The 17,058-nt window shown below is 37.8% G+C and overlaps 1 protein-coding gene across 15 annotated transcripts in view; it reads right to left on the bottom strand.

Annotated features, from left to right (window-relative positions):
- The window catches only part of EPB41 (erythrocyte membrane protein band 4.1), a 138,391-nt gene that overhangs the window by 6,915 nt on the left and 114,418 nt on the right, over positions 1 to 17,058 (bottom strand). For 10 of the 15 annotated variants that reach the window (XM_081146171.1, XM_081146160.1, XM_081146158.1 and 7 more), the window contains 2 exons: positions 2,557 to 2,685; positions 836 to 937 (listed from right to left, as the gene is read on the bottom strand). In XM_081146171.1, coding sequence (XP_081002297.1) covers positions 836 to 937; positions 2,557 to 2,685 — 231 coding nt within the window. Of the gene's footprint in view, positions 1 to 835; positions 938 to 2,556; positions 2,686 to 3,888; positions 4,339 to 17,058 lie in introns of all 15 variants that reach the window. The other 5 variants (XM_081146167.1, XM_081146169.1, XM_081146164.1 and 2 more) reach the window with 1 other exon arrangement.

The following is a 17,058-nucleotide window of genomic DNA, read 5'->3' as shown; positions in this document are numbered from 1 at the left end:
ATATTTTATCTGATTATTTTTAGGATGAAAAAAATCAAAAGGCTGACCAAAAGTCTCATGCAGCCTGAAATTGGGCTCTTTATTTTAAAGCATTTTCATATTATTGGTATCAAGAGAGCCTCAAATAATCCCCTCAGCATGGGTAGGTTTCCCGACTTGACACATGAAGAAAACAAAGGTGTAGGTAGACATGGTAAGTAACTGGCTTCCAGTCCGTACATGTGTTGATGACAGAGCTTGGTCAGAAATCTAGATTTCCTACTTTTAAGAAAATGCATTTTCCTCTAGTGCTACAACAAACATGATTGCCCCTGACTGTCTGGGAGCAGTTCCAATTTTAGATATGTTGCCCCTCTTGCTCCCATAAGCAATATGGTAATAATTCCAATATTTCAGGATCCAAACTATAGTTCCCATGGCCTTGATCCTGGACATGACATAAAAATTCTTTGTTGGACCCCGAGTTCTGATTTTTTGGCTTGGAAAATACGGTTGTACAATAATACCAACAACACTTGCCCTTAAACTGGTTTTTTTAAACTTACCTCCAAAGCCAGATAGGAGACTCACTAACCCAAGAGACAGATGGATGTGTAAAGACAACCACCATGTGTGACTTTATGAAACTATAAAGTAGGCAGGGATACTCTCAGGTCTCCCTAGGTTTATTCCCAGGGAAAGCAGCAGGTCCTTCCACCTGGGACACTTGGGATAATTTGGCTCAGTAAGGATGGAGCAGAAAACCCTTGTTTATAGATCAGGGTCCTTCCTGCAGAGAGGCAGCAAGCTCAACATGCCACTGGATTCCAGAAGGGAGTAGTGGCTGGTCTGTTACCTTGGTAATCTGAGTTGTGGTGGTGCTGCTGGTGGTTTCAGATGTGATGGTCTGAGCTGTCAGCAAGACCCCTGGGTCCAAGTCCCCATTGCTGTCATCAGTCTACAGAGGGGAAGAAAACATGGCGCATCATTATGCCTTGCAGGAAGCCTTGTGGGCGAATGTTGCAGGATGCAGTTTTGCTCTTCAGCTGTACATTCTAAATCAAAACCCTGATTCCTTTACAGTGATCTCTTAATAAATAAGTTTTAAAAAATACCCTGGCAACATGGCTCCTTCTAAAAAAGCTGGATGGGTCCATTTTCCCTTAGCATTGGGTCAGTAATAGGAGTAGATCAGAAAGAGGAGGCAGAGTGTAGCCACAGGTTCAACAAGAGTGACAATAACTATGTACTGTGTACAGCATTTTATAGTTCACAGACGGCTTTCTAACAGGATCTTTTCTGATGCTCACACAGCCCTATGAAATAAATAGAAAGAACAGAGATTTATTAGCACTCCCAGGTAAGAAAATTCAGGCTGAGAAGAGGAATTATTTGCCCCAAAACTCAAAACTAGTGAGTGGCAGCCCTGGCCAGTTTTGCTCAGTGATTAGGCGTCAGCCCGTGGACCAAAGGGTCTCGGGTTTGATTCCCAGTCAAGGGCATGTACCTCGGTTGTAGGTCCAATCCCCAGGTCGGTAGGGCATGTGAGGGAGGCAACCAAACAAAGTGTCTCTCTCACATCAATGTTTCTCTCTCTCCCCCCCTCTCTCCCTCTCTTCCACTCTCTCTAAAAATCAATGGAAAAAATATCCTCAGGTGAGGATCAACAAAACAAAAAAGGAAAGAAAAACAATTCAACATAAGCAACCTTAGCTCATTCAAATTGCCAATAATGAAAGAGAAATTTTATTAAAAGTAGGATGCAAACAAAAATTTTAAATTCTTATGTGATATTAAATTTAATTTAATTGTACTAAATTGGTTATAATTATTAGAGCTGTTATGTATGCTTTCAGGCATGGTGCTCAAGTCAGTTCCATGCATCACTATGTCTTCTATAATCTTCATAACAAAATCATGAGGTAGATACAGGTACTAACATCATGCGTGGTGGGGTTGGGGCAGGGTATCAGGGCTCAGAGATGTTCAGTTATTTGCTTAAGTTAATAAATGGAGAAGCCAGGATCTAAACTCAGGTTTGTTTGACCCAAAGCTCATGTTCCTAACCATTACACTAGACTGCCTTCCCTGAGTGAATTGGGTGGGTATAAGCAATCAGATCCAAGACAATTTTGATTTTATAAAGTATTTTGAAGCCCTGGCCAGTGTGGCTCAGTGGTTAAAGGGCTGGCCTAAGCACAGAAGGGTCGTAGGCTTGATTCCCAGTGAAAGGCATGTACCTGGGTTGCAAGTTTGATCCCTGGCCCCAGTTGGGGCATGTGTGGAAGGAAACCGATATATGTCTCTCTCACAAATATGTTTCTCTCTCTCTCCTTCCCTCCGTCCCCACCTTTCTCCCTTCTACTCTCTCTAAAAATCCATGGAAAAAAATATCCTCGGGTAAGGATTAACAAGAAAAGTATTTTGGGGCATTCTTAGATCAGTGATCTCTTCTAAAAAAACCGCCCCAGAAAAGCCTATCACTATTTGGAGCAAATAATTAGAAACCCTGTGAAGAAAGGTTATTTATTGTGTTTACTCCAGGCTTTGGTTCTGAAACATTAAACGGTGCCCTACCTGAGCAGCTTCATAGGTGATGGTCTTGGTCTCAGTGTGGACAATAGGGACATCTTTGGTTGGGATTTCACTTTTCACAGCATTGGCAGTATCTGAGATGGTGACGGTCTGAGTCTTCACCAGGGGAGGCTGTGAAGCAGTAAAGAAACAGTTACCAGAATCTTCAGAAGGCTGTGGGGAACTAATCTTCTGACACTGATCTGATCAAAGTGATAGTTCTAATCAAGCAAAGGGCTAGCTCAATCTCTGCCCAAGACTTGGACACGACTCCAAAGTAGCTCTGACAAGGTGTCAAATCATGACAGATATTAAAGAACAGCATTACTGAAATCCCTTTCATATGCTTAATGGAAAGCTGTAAGATCAGACAATTATGATTGATGACATAAAACACTTCAGACTGACCTTCAGAATTTGAAAATAAAACCATTTGCCAAATAGCAGTCACTTTTGTTTGTCCTTGTAACTGTACCATTAAGAAAATCAGCCACATTTCCTCCACTAAGTTCAAGTGGTACATGAAACAGCAGTGGCATTGAAATGCATTACCCTGGAATTCATTAACTTTTTTCAAATCAATGTCAGACATTCACTTTGGAGTGATTGAGAAGAAACAGTATTTGGAAAACTGGAAAGAAAATAATCAGTGCTACCACCACCTGGTGATTAATCTTAGAATTTCAGAAGAATGAACATTAGTGGAATATCAAAGGCTTCTTGTCCATCAGTTCACCTTCCCCAAGACTATAAATCACCCCAAAACTATTGTTTGATTGTGATACAGTTAAGTGGCCATCCACCTTAGCACAGGAGATTAGTGCCTATGATCACGGAAGCCCCCGTGAGTGGGGTCAGTGGGAGTGGTGGCCTGTACAGTGTGGCTGTAATACAGAAATAAATTTGGGGGGGCCTGAAATCTCATAATAAAGTCAGTTACCCCTTTTAATTAGGAGTATCTGAATTTTTTGACATGGTCTCAGAACACTGTAGGCTCCTCATCATATAAATCTGAGAAATTCATTTCTTCACATTGCCCATACTTGAGCAAGGAAAAGAGAAACACACACCAGCTTCATAAAGGTTAATAGCTGGCATTTACCCCCAAGAGTCTTGTTAAGTCATCATGGGAAAAAGCATCTCACGCAGTTAATTCCTCTGACTAAATTTCTTTATAGTAATCAAGGGCTTCAATTTTATTCTGTGATTTTGAAAAAAGCAGAGACTACTACCCTCACCACCACCACTACCACCACCTCCACCTCCTCCACAGAACAGATTCTGGCCCTCTCCCAAAGTGAGTCATTAGACCTGTGTCAGTGAATCAGTTACTACCTGGAAACTTCGAATGAGGGTGGGGAACTGGTTACCCACACAAGAGTCAAGAAATGATCCATTTTGCTTTCCAAGTGGCTCTCCTGGTGTAACATGGTCTTCACTACTCTCTGCTCTTTTTTCACCAAGTTGCAGCTGAGAGGAAGCTGGTGATACTGAGAGCTTTAAGGCACTGGCCTGCTCCTCCACTCCTACACACTCCCCACTTGGGCCTTGTGGCATTTCCTTAATATCAAGATAGCCAGCTGCCCCCTGCTCCTTCTCTTCTGTCTCCTTGCTGCTTATGGAGAGGGAGCCAAAGTCAAAGCTTTGTGGAGACTCCGACGGGGTGGTCATTTGGCTCTTACTAGGAATTACTGAATGCTTGGGGCCCTCCCATTCAGAGTCAGGGTTGGTAGATGGCCCCTTTGTCACGGCAGCCGCCTCCTCTGTGCGAATGCCATTTACATTCTACAAATGAATGAACACATACAAAAGCAAGACAATTAGGAATAAATGGGGAATGTAGTAAACTCTGAGAATCAACAATGCTTTCTAAGAGGCCTCAAAAATATTAATACACATATAAACCAATAATCTTAGCTCCTGAGGTCGTCACAGAAAGAATTAAGCAGCTTAAGCAGTTAACCTTATTTTGGTCATATTTCTAGAATTCTGTTAATCTGAGAAGTAATTTCAATGTCCCGCACCCTGTACCAAGCACTTTGTATTACTCTGGTCTTCCCTGTATGACATACTCTTCATACATAAAGGAGTTACTTTGCCATTCCTAAATACACAGCTCATTACCACACGCAGGGCACAATGCAATTTATGAGTCAACCAAAACATACTCTTGAGGAGTCTGATCAGGTTGAAAAATGTTTCATGTCTCCAAGCCCTTTGTACCATCATACTAGCACCTGATGCAGAAGCTAGAATCCAGACTTTGGTTGGCAGGGATATAGAAGCTGAGTTCATCCGGCACAGACTTAATCCAATCATTCCCATGGAATTCAATGTATTAGCAAAAGTAGTGAAACATTTCTTTGTAAACAGAATAAAAGTGACCCAGCAGCTGAGGTCACTTCTTCACAGACGAATGACTAACATCTGCAGCCCCTAAGGGAAATGAATCCTGAAAACACAGAGTTCCCTCTTAGGCTAACCATCTCACATCACAGGAAAACAGATCTAAAATAAGTACTTCCAAGAGAACGTGTATGAAAAGAAAATGCCACAGTAGATGGACCTATTCCTAAAGTTTAAAGAAAGGCGCTGAGGGTGGAAAGAAAAGAAGGAATTCACACTAGCAGGAAAAGAACGAGCCATTTGAAAAATGAACAACCTGCCTGGCCAGTGTGGCTCAGCGGTTGAGCATCCACCTAGGATCCAGGAGATCTCGGTTTGATTCTCAGTCAGGGTACATGCCTGGGTTGCGGGCTTGATCCCCAATTAGGGGTGTGCAAGAGGCAGCCAATCAATAACTCTCTCATTATTGTTTCTATCTCCCTTTCCCTCTCCATTTCTCTCTCTGAAATCAATAAAGACATATTAAAAAAAAAAATGAACAATCTAACAGAAGTCAAATGTCATGGGAAGTAACACATGCAAGTGCTCACCAGAAAGCTGTAAATACGCCACTTGGGCCTGAAATTTTGGTGAGGTCAATTTACCATATGATGTACCACAAAGGAACTGAATCATAGACAGGGACTCACTTAAGAAAGTGTTCCTGAAGTAAATCACATGTGCTTGGACCAGCGTACACATTTTAGTGCTCACATCACTGCTGCTCCTTTACTTGTAAACGAGCCTACACTGTGATGAATATAAACCAGTGCTCTGTTAAAGCAAGAAAAGAGGCAATGCACTCAGGAACTGGAGGCCAACTTTTCTTCTAAGCCATTTTGAAAGAGTCAGGAGCATCACAAAGTGGTACAAACTGAATTTTGATTAGGCAGGTCTTTCATTGACTGATTATAAATATGGCTTAGGACATTAAAAAAACTGAATTGAGAAATGACAATAGAAATCATCTCTCTCTGCAGATGTATCAGAGATCCATAAAATATTGCTAAAGGTATATGATTTCCTCATACTCAAAATGAGGATAATACTTGGTTGGACTCATAGGATTCTGAAGATCAAATACAATAATCTAAATGAAAGCACTTTGTAAATTCTAAAATATCATATAGATTCACGTAATTCAATCAACATTATCTGAGCATCTATAATATGCTGGGGCCTGGGGACACTAGAATGAACTTGTTGTAATATTAACACTGTACTTTCTAGGGCACTTATCTCACCATTTCTTTTGGGGTTAGACAAGCTGATATAGAGATATCCAAAAACAGATAAGCTGATAACTGATAATAAACAAATAGGCTTTCTCAAATTGCTGTATGCTAGCTCTGAGAACAGCATGTCCAAACCTATTCACACGGAGAGGAACTTCATGGCTCCCCCCCATACTTATTTATTTATTTACAACTGAGAAGGCTGATTAATAACCAGGAAAATACCTAAGATAATCAATCAAGTAAGAGACAATTTTGTACCAGTCTACTCAAGTGATTAGTGGTGGTCTGTCATCAATAATCCATTTGTGAATTAAACATTGTTTGGGCCTGTAACACCTGGCTCAAAGTTGCCTACTGCTGAGTAAAATTAGAGAGATCAATCATTTATTTCAAAGCATGTACAGAGACCAAGGGTAAAAGCTGTAGCCATGGTAATATCAATTCAGCAAATATTTACTGATCACCTAATATATGTTAGTCATTGGAAATAAAGGAAAACTGGTAACAGATGGGTTAAATTACCACTTACAGCACTCTCACATATGGTCAAATCCACCTCTCCAGTTGGCTCTGTTGTCCAGATCTCTTGGACAACACAGCCAACTACTTACTGGACATCCTCCCAGGCATATGGTATGCAATATGCCCCAAATTAAACTCATCTCGGCTGCCGTCTGGACCCATCACCCCAACCTCCTCCATCAATTCTATTACGTTGGTAATGGCACCATCATTCACCAGTCTTCCATGCCAGAATCCAAGAATCACCTTTAATGCCTTCCTTACACGCATCCACTGCCTCCCATAGATTATATCATCAAGTCATTTCTACTCCACTTTAATATCTCCCTTACCCACCTGCTTGTTTCTATCCCCACACTTGCTATCTTCATTTATAACGCCTCACCCGGCTGACTACTCCCACTCTAAACAGTTTTTCTTCTTACCGTCTTTCTCATCTCAAACCTTCCTTGAATACATTCTCTATTCTGCTGCTAAAGTGTTTATTTCTAAAAATGAAACATTGAAAATTCCAGTTTGCACCTTAAACCCTTCAGCGGTTCCTCACTGCCTTCTGGTTAAAGTCCGGACCCTTTAGTAAGACACAGAATATACTTTAAAATATGACTCGTACCTCTCTCTCTGGTTTCACCCTGCTACACCTCCACACAAATCCTTCTCTCCGTTAATTCAAAACTATTTGCAGTTCCTAGAACAGACCATGCTTTCTTTTGCTTCTGTGCTTTGTAAATATTGTCAACACTGTTCCTTCTGCCTGGAAGTCCATGCTCAGCCCAAGGCTCAGTTCTTCTGGAAGTTTCCCCCGACTGCCTAGAGTATGTTTAGATATCATTCCTCTTTTGTTCCCACTGTACCCTATCATTACTAATTACCAGCCTTTTCCAATAGACTATGAGCTCCTTGGGGGATAAGCACTTACTATGCTACTATGTACTCTCTTGTACAGTTTTTGGCACATAATAGATGTTCAGTAAAAACTTGTTAAAAGTATACTATATCCAGGTGACTTGAGAACTTCTGCTTTGCCCTGTGCTATTCAACAACTGAAAAGAACATAAAAAGTGACCTATTGTCTAGTCCAGCATTTTACCTCCTACCTCAGTAAAATAAGAGGAATATTAACATTATTACATGTTCACCATGTGCCAGGTACTGTGCGAGTCACTTTAACATGTTTCCTCATTTAACTTTTCACCTCACTATGAGGTAAGTCACTATCTCTGTTTTATAGATGAAGAAATGGAGAGATTAAGCAACTTAGAACTAGTAAGTGATGGAGCTAGAATCTAAACTCAAGTCAGTCTCTAGTTCTAAAGTCCATTTCTTCCCATGGCAACAGAAAGTATTTTAAGTAGGACCAAGGGCATGTCCACCAAAACTGACTATACTTTTGAGAAATACAAAGGTTGTCCAAAGTCTTCTTTTAGTGGCCAACACTACCCTTTTAAATATAAGGAGAAGGCTGGAGAGCCAGAAGAAAAGATGAAGGCAAAAAGAAGACATAAAATCTCTGACATAAGACACTCAAAATTTGGAATATAACATCAGTGAGAAATTTTAACTGATAATGCTGTGCCTTTGGCTATGACCATTAGCAAGCGTCACTGGGTTATAGTAGACTCTGCACAACTGTAAATATCAAACTGGTTTGGAAACTTTGAAGGGAAATTCTCAGGGACATGAATAAGTATATGACTGAGTCTGAATCATCCACAGGAACAGAAAATTGAGACTTAATGTAATTCAAAGGTGTTAGTTCAGATGTTGCTTGTCTGGACTGATGGGGGCTCTATAAGAAAGATGCTACATTAAAAAGACCAGCTGTTTGTATAAAGTACTACAAGGCTACCTAGTTTGTTTCAAGACTATGAAAAGAGTGTTAGACAAATATTTAATTGAGTAGGAACACTATATGATTTAAAATTCTCAATTTTACTTAAAAAGTCAATGGTCCCTGCTATGTGTGATAATTCATATTTTCTTTAGCGTGTGTGTGCATGTGCATGTATCAGAGATGGGATTTTTTTTTTCTAAAGACTTTCTCTTGAAAACTATTTGTTCAAAGGGATTATGTCTCAGGGTTATCAAACCCCGTGTATGTATGTACTTTGGGGAGTTATAAATTACCTCTCTCTTGCCTTAGATTCCAGATATCAGTAAGAGCAGGATATGGGTGTTTTACAGGTATTTTGCTGCCGTTTCATTAAGTGCAATCCAGAGTTGTTTTTTTCAGTAAAGGATTTTTGAAGTAAAGGATTTATATATTTGAAGAGACTATCAAAACAAGCACAGTTGTGCTGACAAAACTATCTTATCCTATTAGCATCACAATGAAAATAAATCCTGAAAATCTTTCTAAATTTTGCTACAGAAGCAAAAGACATGTAAGTTTTTTCCTGGAAGGCCTCTGTAGTGATTTCCGCCCCACACATTTGATCATTTGTTCCTGCTTTACCTTTGGGTAACAATACAAAAACAAATCCTCTCTCTGTTAAAAGAAAGATAAGAACCTGTGTTGTCTCATTTTTATCTTTCTAATATCAAAATCCTGGGTAGGTAGATAAGACCAAATGAACAGCAGCACTATCACTGTCAGTAGTGCCAGGTGATTTCGGGAAGTACTTTCATGTCAGGACATGATTAGATGTTGAAATGAGGAAAGAGGCAAAAATGCTAACTTCAAAGACCAAACCTCCCCTTGATAATGTGCTGTTTCATTTCTTAGCCATTTAACAATTATATTTTCTTATGTGTATAATTAATTATACACATGAAAAAGACTTTAAGGCATATACTATACTAAAACATCACTAGCGGTAGAATTGCAAATAATTTAATTTCTTTCCTTGTGTTTTTCTGTACTTCCTAACCTTCTTAAGATAAATATGCATTATTTATTTAATGGAAATGTTATTACATTCTTTTCTTATGCAAGCTTTTATATCTGGTTTCATAATGAAATGATCTGTAAAACCTGAAGAGTCTGGTAAGCAATTTATACTTTGCTTAATGTTTCTGATTTAGAGATGCAGGGATGTGAATAAAAATAAGATTGTAACTGTGATTTAATTTCTAAGTAAATTTTCTTATTAGATACCTGTCTCTGCAACAGTGAAGACACTCAAAGAAAATTATCACTCTCTTGGCAAAGTCATGATAGCAACTAGAAATATAAAATACTTAAGATCAAAGTATCCCCAAACTTGACCTGAACAATAACTCTAGATTAGTGATATTATAGATCAACACTATCATACTTCCCATCAGAATGATCTATATTTCTCTCCTCCCTCCCCCTATCCCCCCCCCCCCCCGGCTGAGTGTCCTACATCTCAGGCTGAGACCTTGTTTTATTAAAATCAAGTATGAGACATCAGAATGAACTGACCCAATTCAATAGACAGTGGTTTAATTGCCATCTCAGAAGAGAAACCTTTTAGGTGACTTGGGGATAAATGAAGGAAAGCAGTGATCTAATCTCCAGGATAGACTTAGTTGAATGAGGATATTGACAATGATATGTACAGATGGCAGTTAAATATGTTTACATAATAAACTCAGGGCCATGTGGTGGTTGTGGCAATGGTAGAACCTTGGGGAAAAGGCAAACTTTTATTAGAGCAGGTCTCTATGCTTAATTATAGTGTCTTATTATTTTTTGTGCATTCTCCTTATTATAATGTTACACTAAGTACTGAAATAAACCAGTCAGCAATGTTACTGAGTCTAACACAAGCAGAATTAGATAGTTGAGAGAAGATTTTTGAAAGAAAGAAGAAAACACAGTCATGTGAGTTAAAAAGCTAACTTCTAATGAGGGCCTTGGAATCACTACATGTTTAAGTTTTCAAAAAATGCTTTCCCTCATATTCTATTCAATGTTTTCAAAGACCTATCTTTAGAATACCTGTGAAAATCTTAAATTCATATTATATGCATGTTCAAACAGACATTATAAACAAATTAATAAATATGGGTTTTCTTACTTGCTGAAATTACACAAGACAAATATTAAGGTAGGGCCATTAACATGCTAAAGTAACATTTTATTTTATCAAATTGACTAAATTGAGAAGTAGGAAACACAAATGATGAGTGCAAAAAGAACTTTCATAGTCCAATCAGACCAAAATACAAATTCTTTCTCTAAACTGCATAAATACCCTGACTACCTCACTGTACCAGCACCATCTTTAATAGTCTCAAACCCTATATTCCAAATCAAAAAGTTTCACATTTACTTAGCTGCTTTTTCTTGGCAGGTCTCTGAACCTGAGACTCAATTTTATCATAAGAACATCACTATCTACCTGATATGGCTATTGTGAGGGTTGTATACAGTGCTCAAAATGAAGTGCTAAGAAAATACTAAATATTATTTGCTTTTGTCCTATATTTCTTAAAATACTACTTTTTTGCAAAGAAACATGAACCAGAGCAATAAAGACATATAGTCCCTACATGGAAGTGTTTCTAGAGCACACGAAGTGGGCCAAGTCTATGGATTTAACTCAAGCTGGACTTCCTTTCAGGTTAGCAAGTTTGGGGCCAGGTTTTCATTATATTCTAGAGAACATCACCAGGCAGAATTTTGAAGAAATAAATTGTGATAGAAAATAAGAATTAAAATAGGTACACTATGAGGATATTTAATAAATATTCCTGAGCCAAGATCCTTACAAAGGACAGTAGGCAGGCCATTTTTAATAGTTTTGAGAGATACACTGTTAAGAAAGAAAATAGGAAGAACATTTCTGATTAATCACAAAGTTTACAATTATTTTAAAGCTTAATAGATTTATTGCTGTTTCTAAGCCCAAAGCATATCTTTCTATGTTACTACCCACAGATTTTGTTTCCTGAAATTTACTAAATTTTGCATAAAGAGTCTGAGATTTAGCATACTATCTCTGTAGTCACTTACACACGGAACTCTAAATCCACTACATCTACTAAACCACAACTGCTTTTCATATTTTCTTCATTCTATTTTGCCATTCTATCAAGTAAACTGAGAATTAGGACTGGCCTTGTGATGTCTCCATCACCTTTGCAGTGTCTCTGTGGCCTGTGGAAATGCAAATACCTCAGGGAAAGCTAATACATTCAATTTTTATCAGTGTCTCTGGACCTCAGAAATACGAGGTTTGGGGATTCATTATACTTCTTAACAAGATTTGTATAATTTTTTTCCCATCCTCACTCAAAGATATGTTTATTGATTTGAGGAAGAGAGAGACACATTGATAGATTGCCTCCCATATGCACCTGGACCAGGGATAAAACCCACAACCTGGGTATGTGCCCTGACTGGAAATTGAACCTGCAACCTTTTGGTGTACGGGACAATGCTCCAACCATCTGAGCCACCTGGCCAGGGCTAAGATTTGCATAATTTTTAAAAATAAGTTTTGATAAGAAAAAGGGAGTGAGCAGAAAGTGGCTGTGGGATTGAGGGGGAGGGGTGTGCACAGACACACATATACCCACAGAGCATATTACCCTTGTTTTGCAAACCCAGTAAGAAATGCCTTGCATTCAAATGCCCACAGAACCAGCAGGAGTCGAGGTTATCTTAGCACAAAGGAAGATACCCAGCAGAAGAGTCCAGCTCCTGGTTCTTAACTGAAGTAAACAATAAATATTACAGTCACTTAAATTATCAACAATGTATTTAAATAATACCCCCAAATGGTCTTTGACATGCAAACTAAAAAATGTACAATCCAATCCTGAAAGATCAGTTAATTGCGAGTGCTTTGTTTCTACACTCTTCTCTTTAACAAAACATGGCAAGTTCATGTCTCAGCAAAGAATGGCTTTAAAGGCCTTGGGGAAAAGTTCTAAAAAACAAAACTTATGCGACACCAATATCTGTAATCTTATTCCCATTTTGAAAAATTAATAACAACAGTGGTTCCCTTGGTTATATAATAATCACTAGGAACATTAATCTGGTGATTTTTTAAAATTTGTCAAGTTAAAACAAATGTTTTTAAATAGACACTTGCAATGAAAGATAAATCAGATGTGGTAACGCCTTCTTCTGTAAAAGCCATATATAAACAGCACATAAAGATGACAAGTCAAGCAGCAGTAGCCCATTCTTCAGCCAAAAAAGGAAAGAAATGAAGAAAGAAGAACAAAAATTACCAAAAAGAAAAACATCCCCTGGCCCCCTGCCCCGCAAAGCCTCATAATTATCAGTTTTGGTACACTTTTGGTGGAAAACTCAGGCCAACTGGTGGTTTAAAAAAGGACATTAGAATCACAAACACTCAAGATGGGGATAAACTAACAACAGAGTAACCATGTGGCCAGCAAAAGATGGTTTAAAAATTCTATCTTTCCTCTCTAGTGTGCCGTTCTTTATCATGCAATTCATTTCTCTTCATTCTAATTTTTCTCGCTTGACTATACCCTCCCCCATTAAAAGAAAAAGTTTGTATGCCATTGGTCCCTAGCTAGGAATACATCCTTGTAGAGATCACTAGCTTCTCCATGAAAGTTGAGTCATTTTCATGGTCCATTGCTATTCTCTGGCATATAAAGATTACATCTGGATAAAGGAGCTTATTGAGGAAGATGTTGGCCTTAATTAAATCACAGTTGGTAAAATTGCTTATTATATGAAAATCACTCCATAATGCAGCCTTTCACAAATGCCAGCAAATGGAATTTGCCAGTGGCATATCCTTCAAGCATAGTTTCTATAATTTCCTAAATAGTGCTGTTATTAGATTATCCCCAGAATACGTGAATATAAAAGCAAACAGCTTCAAGATCAGTGCCTGATGCAAAATTTTAACTATTATATAATAGAAAATTTTGCCTTAATACTGCACTCACCAGCAAGGACTCCACAGATCAAATGAGTGTTCTCAAACTTGAACAGAGCTATAGAAGTCAAAGTGATTGAGCAAATATTAAAGGTTATACTAAACATATCTAGGAGACCAGAAGCCTTTGGTTGGTCAATTTTATTTTATTCTACTAAGAAGGGTGAGGTGGCAAGATGAAGATGGAAAGGGCTATAACCAGTACCAAAATTCATTTAGTATGGAACACAAACATATTTGGCAGGATTTCTCAGAAGTCTCAATTCTGCAAAATGATAAAGCCACAGTAAGCACTTAAGAAAAATATTATGCCCCTATCTGATATCTAGAAAATAGCATGTTGATTCCACAGAGCTAAGTACAACAGAAAACTATTAGATACTAACTAGCTGTGTCTTCTTTTCCTGAAAAAACCTATAATAATGAAAATGGCCTTCTGTGTTAACATTGTCAACAAATTCCTAAAAGGAATGTGGCTTTGGAGAAACACTGCAAAATTTTTATATTACTCACACCTCCACAAGGTACTTACTTTGAGCTAGTAAATAGACCACTTCAAAATGTAGGGTGTTGGTTTTAAGTAATCACCTGGATAATACAATAGAATGTAGAACTGACAGAGGAGAATGAGAGAGAAGGTTTACCCAAGGTGAAGAAAGAGACCACGTGGAATACCTTCTGTTAATTCCACATTCACATTACAGGAGCAGCTCTCCTCACACCCACATATCCACACCCACTCCACTCTTCAATATGATCGGAGTGGCAATACTGGCTGGTTAATAACTACGAATTTGTAGAGTGCTTTAAAAAAAACACACACAACCAAAAGACATATTCAGCATATTAAAAATGCTTCTAACAGATGTGACAATTACGTGCATTATAGTGACTGATTAAGTTGGTTAGAAAAAGTTAAATACCTGGTATAAATAAGTCAAATGAGTTCCAAGCTGATATAAAATATTCTGAGAACTGAACCATGTCGACAAGTTATCTCTCTTTTAGGAATGAGCAAAAGGTAATTACTGGGCCATGGATAAGAGTAAAAATATGGAAAACCAGGAGAACTTTTCTGGAAAGACTGGCTGACAGGATTTCTGAACGATCCACTGAAGCAGAGCTTCCTTTATCTTTTTTTGGTAGTGTGTCTGACTATGTACAGCATTACTGGCTTCTATTTCCCTTAATGACTAGTATCAACCAGAATCAGATTTGCAATAAGATTTATTCAGAATAAATTTACATATTAACAGAGCAAATAACATAAGAAAAATATCAAAAAAACTGTTCCAAAAGAGAAGTTCTTAGCAGATTTCTTTAGGCTTAAATATACTGCTGAACTGCTAAATGCATAAACAGTTTATTCAACCGAGTATCAGAGCTCAAGAATCCTGGACCAGGGAACCGAAAGGAACATAGGTTTAGGGGTTTATGAGAAAGGACCTCGTGAAGCTAATTACAGATCAAAAAATCCTTCAGAACACAACCATGTCAACTTGGGAGCAAAGACACTTATGAAAGAATATAATGTCATTTTATTCTGACTTATTGGTAAATACTGCCCAATTAGGCTCTGAATTGAGGAATTCCTCTCAGAGAAATCTCTTTATTTTGAAAGAGGAATCCTTCTCAAATGTTTTCCTAGATACCCACCTGCTTACAAACTAAGGTGTACCAAAAGTTGTGACTGAAAATCATTTCACTTTCTTTACTGTGTTTGTTAGATAATGTCTAAAACTTGGCTAAAGAGAAGGTGAATTGGGGAATTGTTTATTCCTTAGGGGAAAATGGGGGTAGACCCTTAAAAAACAAAAAACAAACAAATAAAACAAAAAAAACACCAAAAAAGTTAGCTAGATTCATCACTGAATATGTTACACACATAGTTAACAGAGAACAATTTGAAAAACTGACAAAGGCAGGCGTCCTGTGGTGGTTCCAGATGTTTTAGATTATATCGTTCAGGTGTACCCTGACTGCTAGATAAACGGGAACAAATACCTTGTCTTTTGTTTTCCATTTCTCATCATAAACAAGATAATAAATATTTCGGTCAATGGAGTGAAAAAGGGGGACATCTGTAATACTTTCAACAGTAAACTTAAAAAAATACATCAATATTGAATGTTAGATTGCAACTACAGCTCTTCAAAACAGTACACAAACAGAAAATGTAATTAATCAGTTCTCCGGTTTTCTAGACCTATGTCAGGGGTCAGCAAACTAAGCCAGCAGGCCAAATCCAGCCTTCTTCTGGTTTCTGCATGGCTATGAGCTAAGAATGGTTTTATATTTTTAAATGATTGGGAAAAAATAGAATAATATTTAATGACACATAAAAATGATACAAAATTCAAATTTCAGTGTCCATAAGTAAAGTCTGATTAGAACACATTCATGTTCATTTGTTTATTTATTGGCTATGCTCCTTTCACTCTCCAATGGCAAAGTTTTGACAGAGACTAGATGGCCCGCAAAGCCTAAAATATTTATTATCTGGCCCTTTACAGAAAAAGTTTGCCAACCCCTGGTCTACCTGATATATAAAACTCTTGCTATCACAAGAGTTTGATACATTTCTTGTTTTTACATCATGTAAAACACAAGACAAATGTATCAAACTGCTCTCTGCAATGTATTTTTGGATAAATACAACTTGTCAAATAACAGGTTTCCTTTTTGATATTACAATCCAAGATGAATTTATACATACAGAAGCATATCCCAATCTCAATAATATGTTCTATAGTGAAAATAGTTGATTATTACCTGTGGTAAAAGGATAAGAGCTTTACATTGAACCAAATTACGAGACATTTACTAGAGAACTGACATCTATCATAGAGGTACATGTAGATTCTTTGAATAAACAGGGAAATACTACAGAATTAACAAGAGGCAGTGGCTTCGGGGTCGTATATGGGTTTTGGGGGCTACCTGCCTATACTGATTGGGCATACGGTGATTAATTTGGCATACATCCATGTCCCAATATAAGAGAGTCTAAGTGAAAAGTTAGAGTTGATCCATTACCGTCTGTGACTAATCATTTAGTTCAATTTAACAATTATTAATTACTTGTTATATATCTGAGATGTAGAGGTGATAGACTGGCAAACAGAGCTGAATAAAACAAGGTCTCTCTCTCACCTTTGAGAACCTCACAGTTTTGAAGAGATAGGTACAAACTAAAAGAGATGGATCAACATGTCAAATTTTTAATATCTTTTTTTTTTTTTCTGGTGGGGATCTACATCATAATCAGAATGTTAAGCAGGAAGTAAATTTCCATAATTTTATCAGATCACACTGGTATAAATGGGATCACTTGGGGTGCTAAAGTATGTAAAGTTAGTCACACTATCAGAGGAGCAAGCAAACTTAAAGTGCAGGAAATATAATTTTTTGTATCTCTGGTGGGATGCTTATTCAAAATATAACAGTGATACTATCTTGCTAACAGATCCTGGGCTACAAGAAGTTTCCAAAGCCACAAAATTATCCCACCCCCACTCTTT

This window comes from Miniopterus schreibersii (genome assembly GCF_964146895.1).
Source record: "Miniopterus schreibersii genome assembly, chromosome: 8".
Taxonomy (NCBI): Eukaryota; Metazoa; Chordata; class Mammalia; order Chiroptera; family Miniopteridae; genus Miniopterus; species Miniopterus schreibersii.
This window is presented reverse-complemented; position numbering and strand designations above follow the sequence as displayed.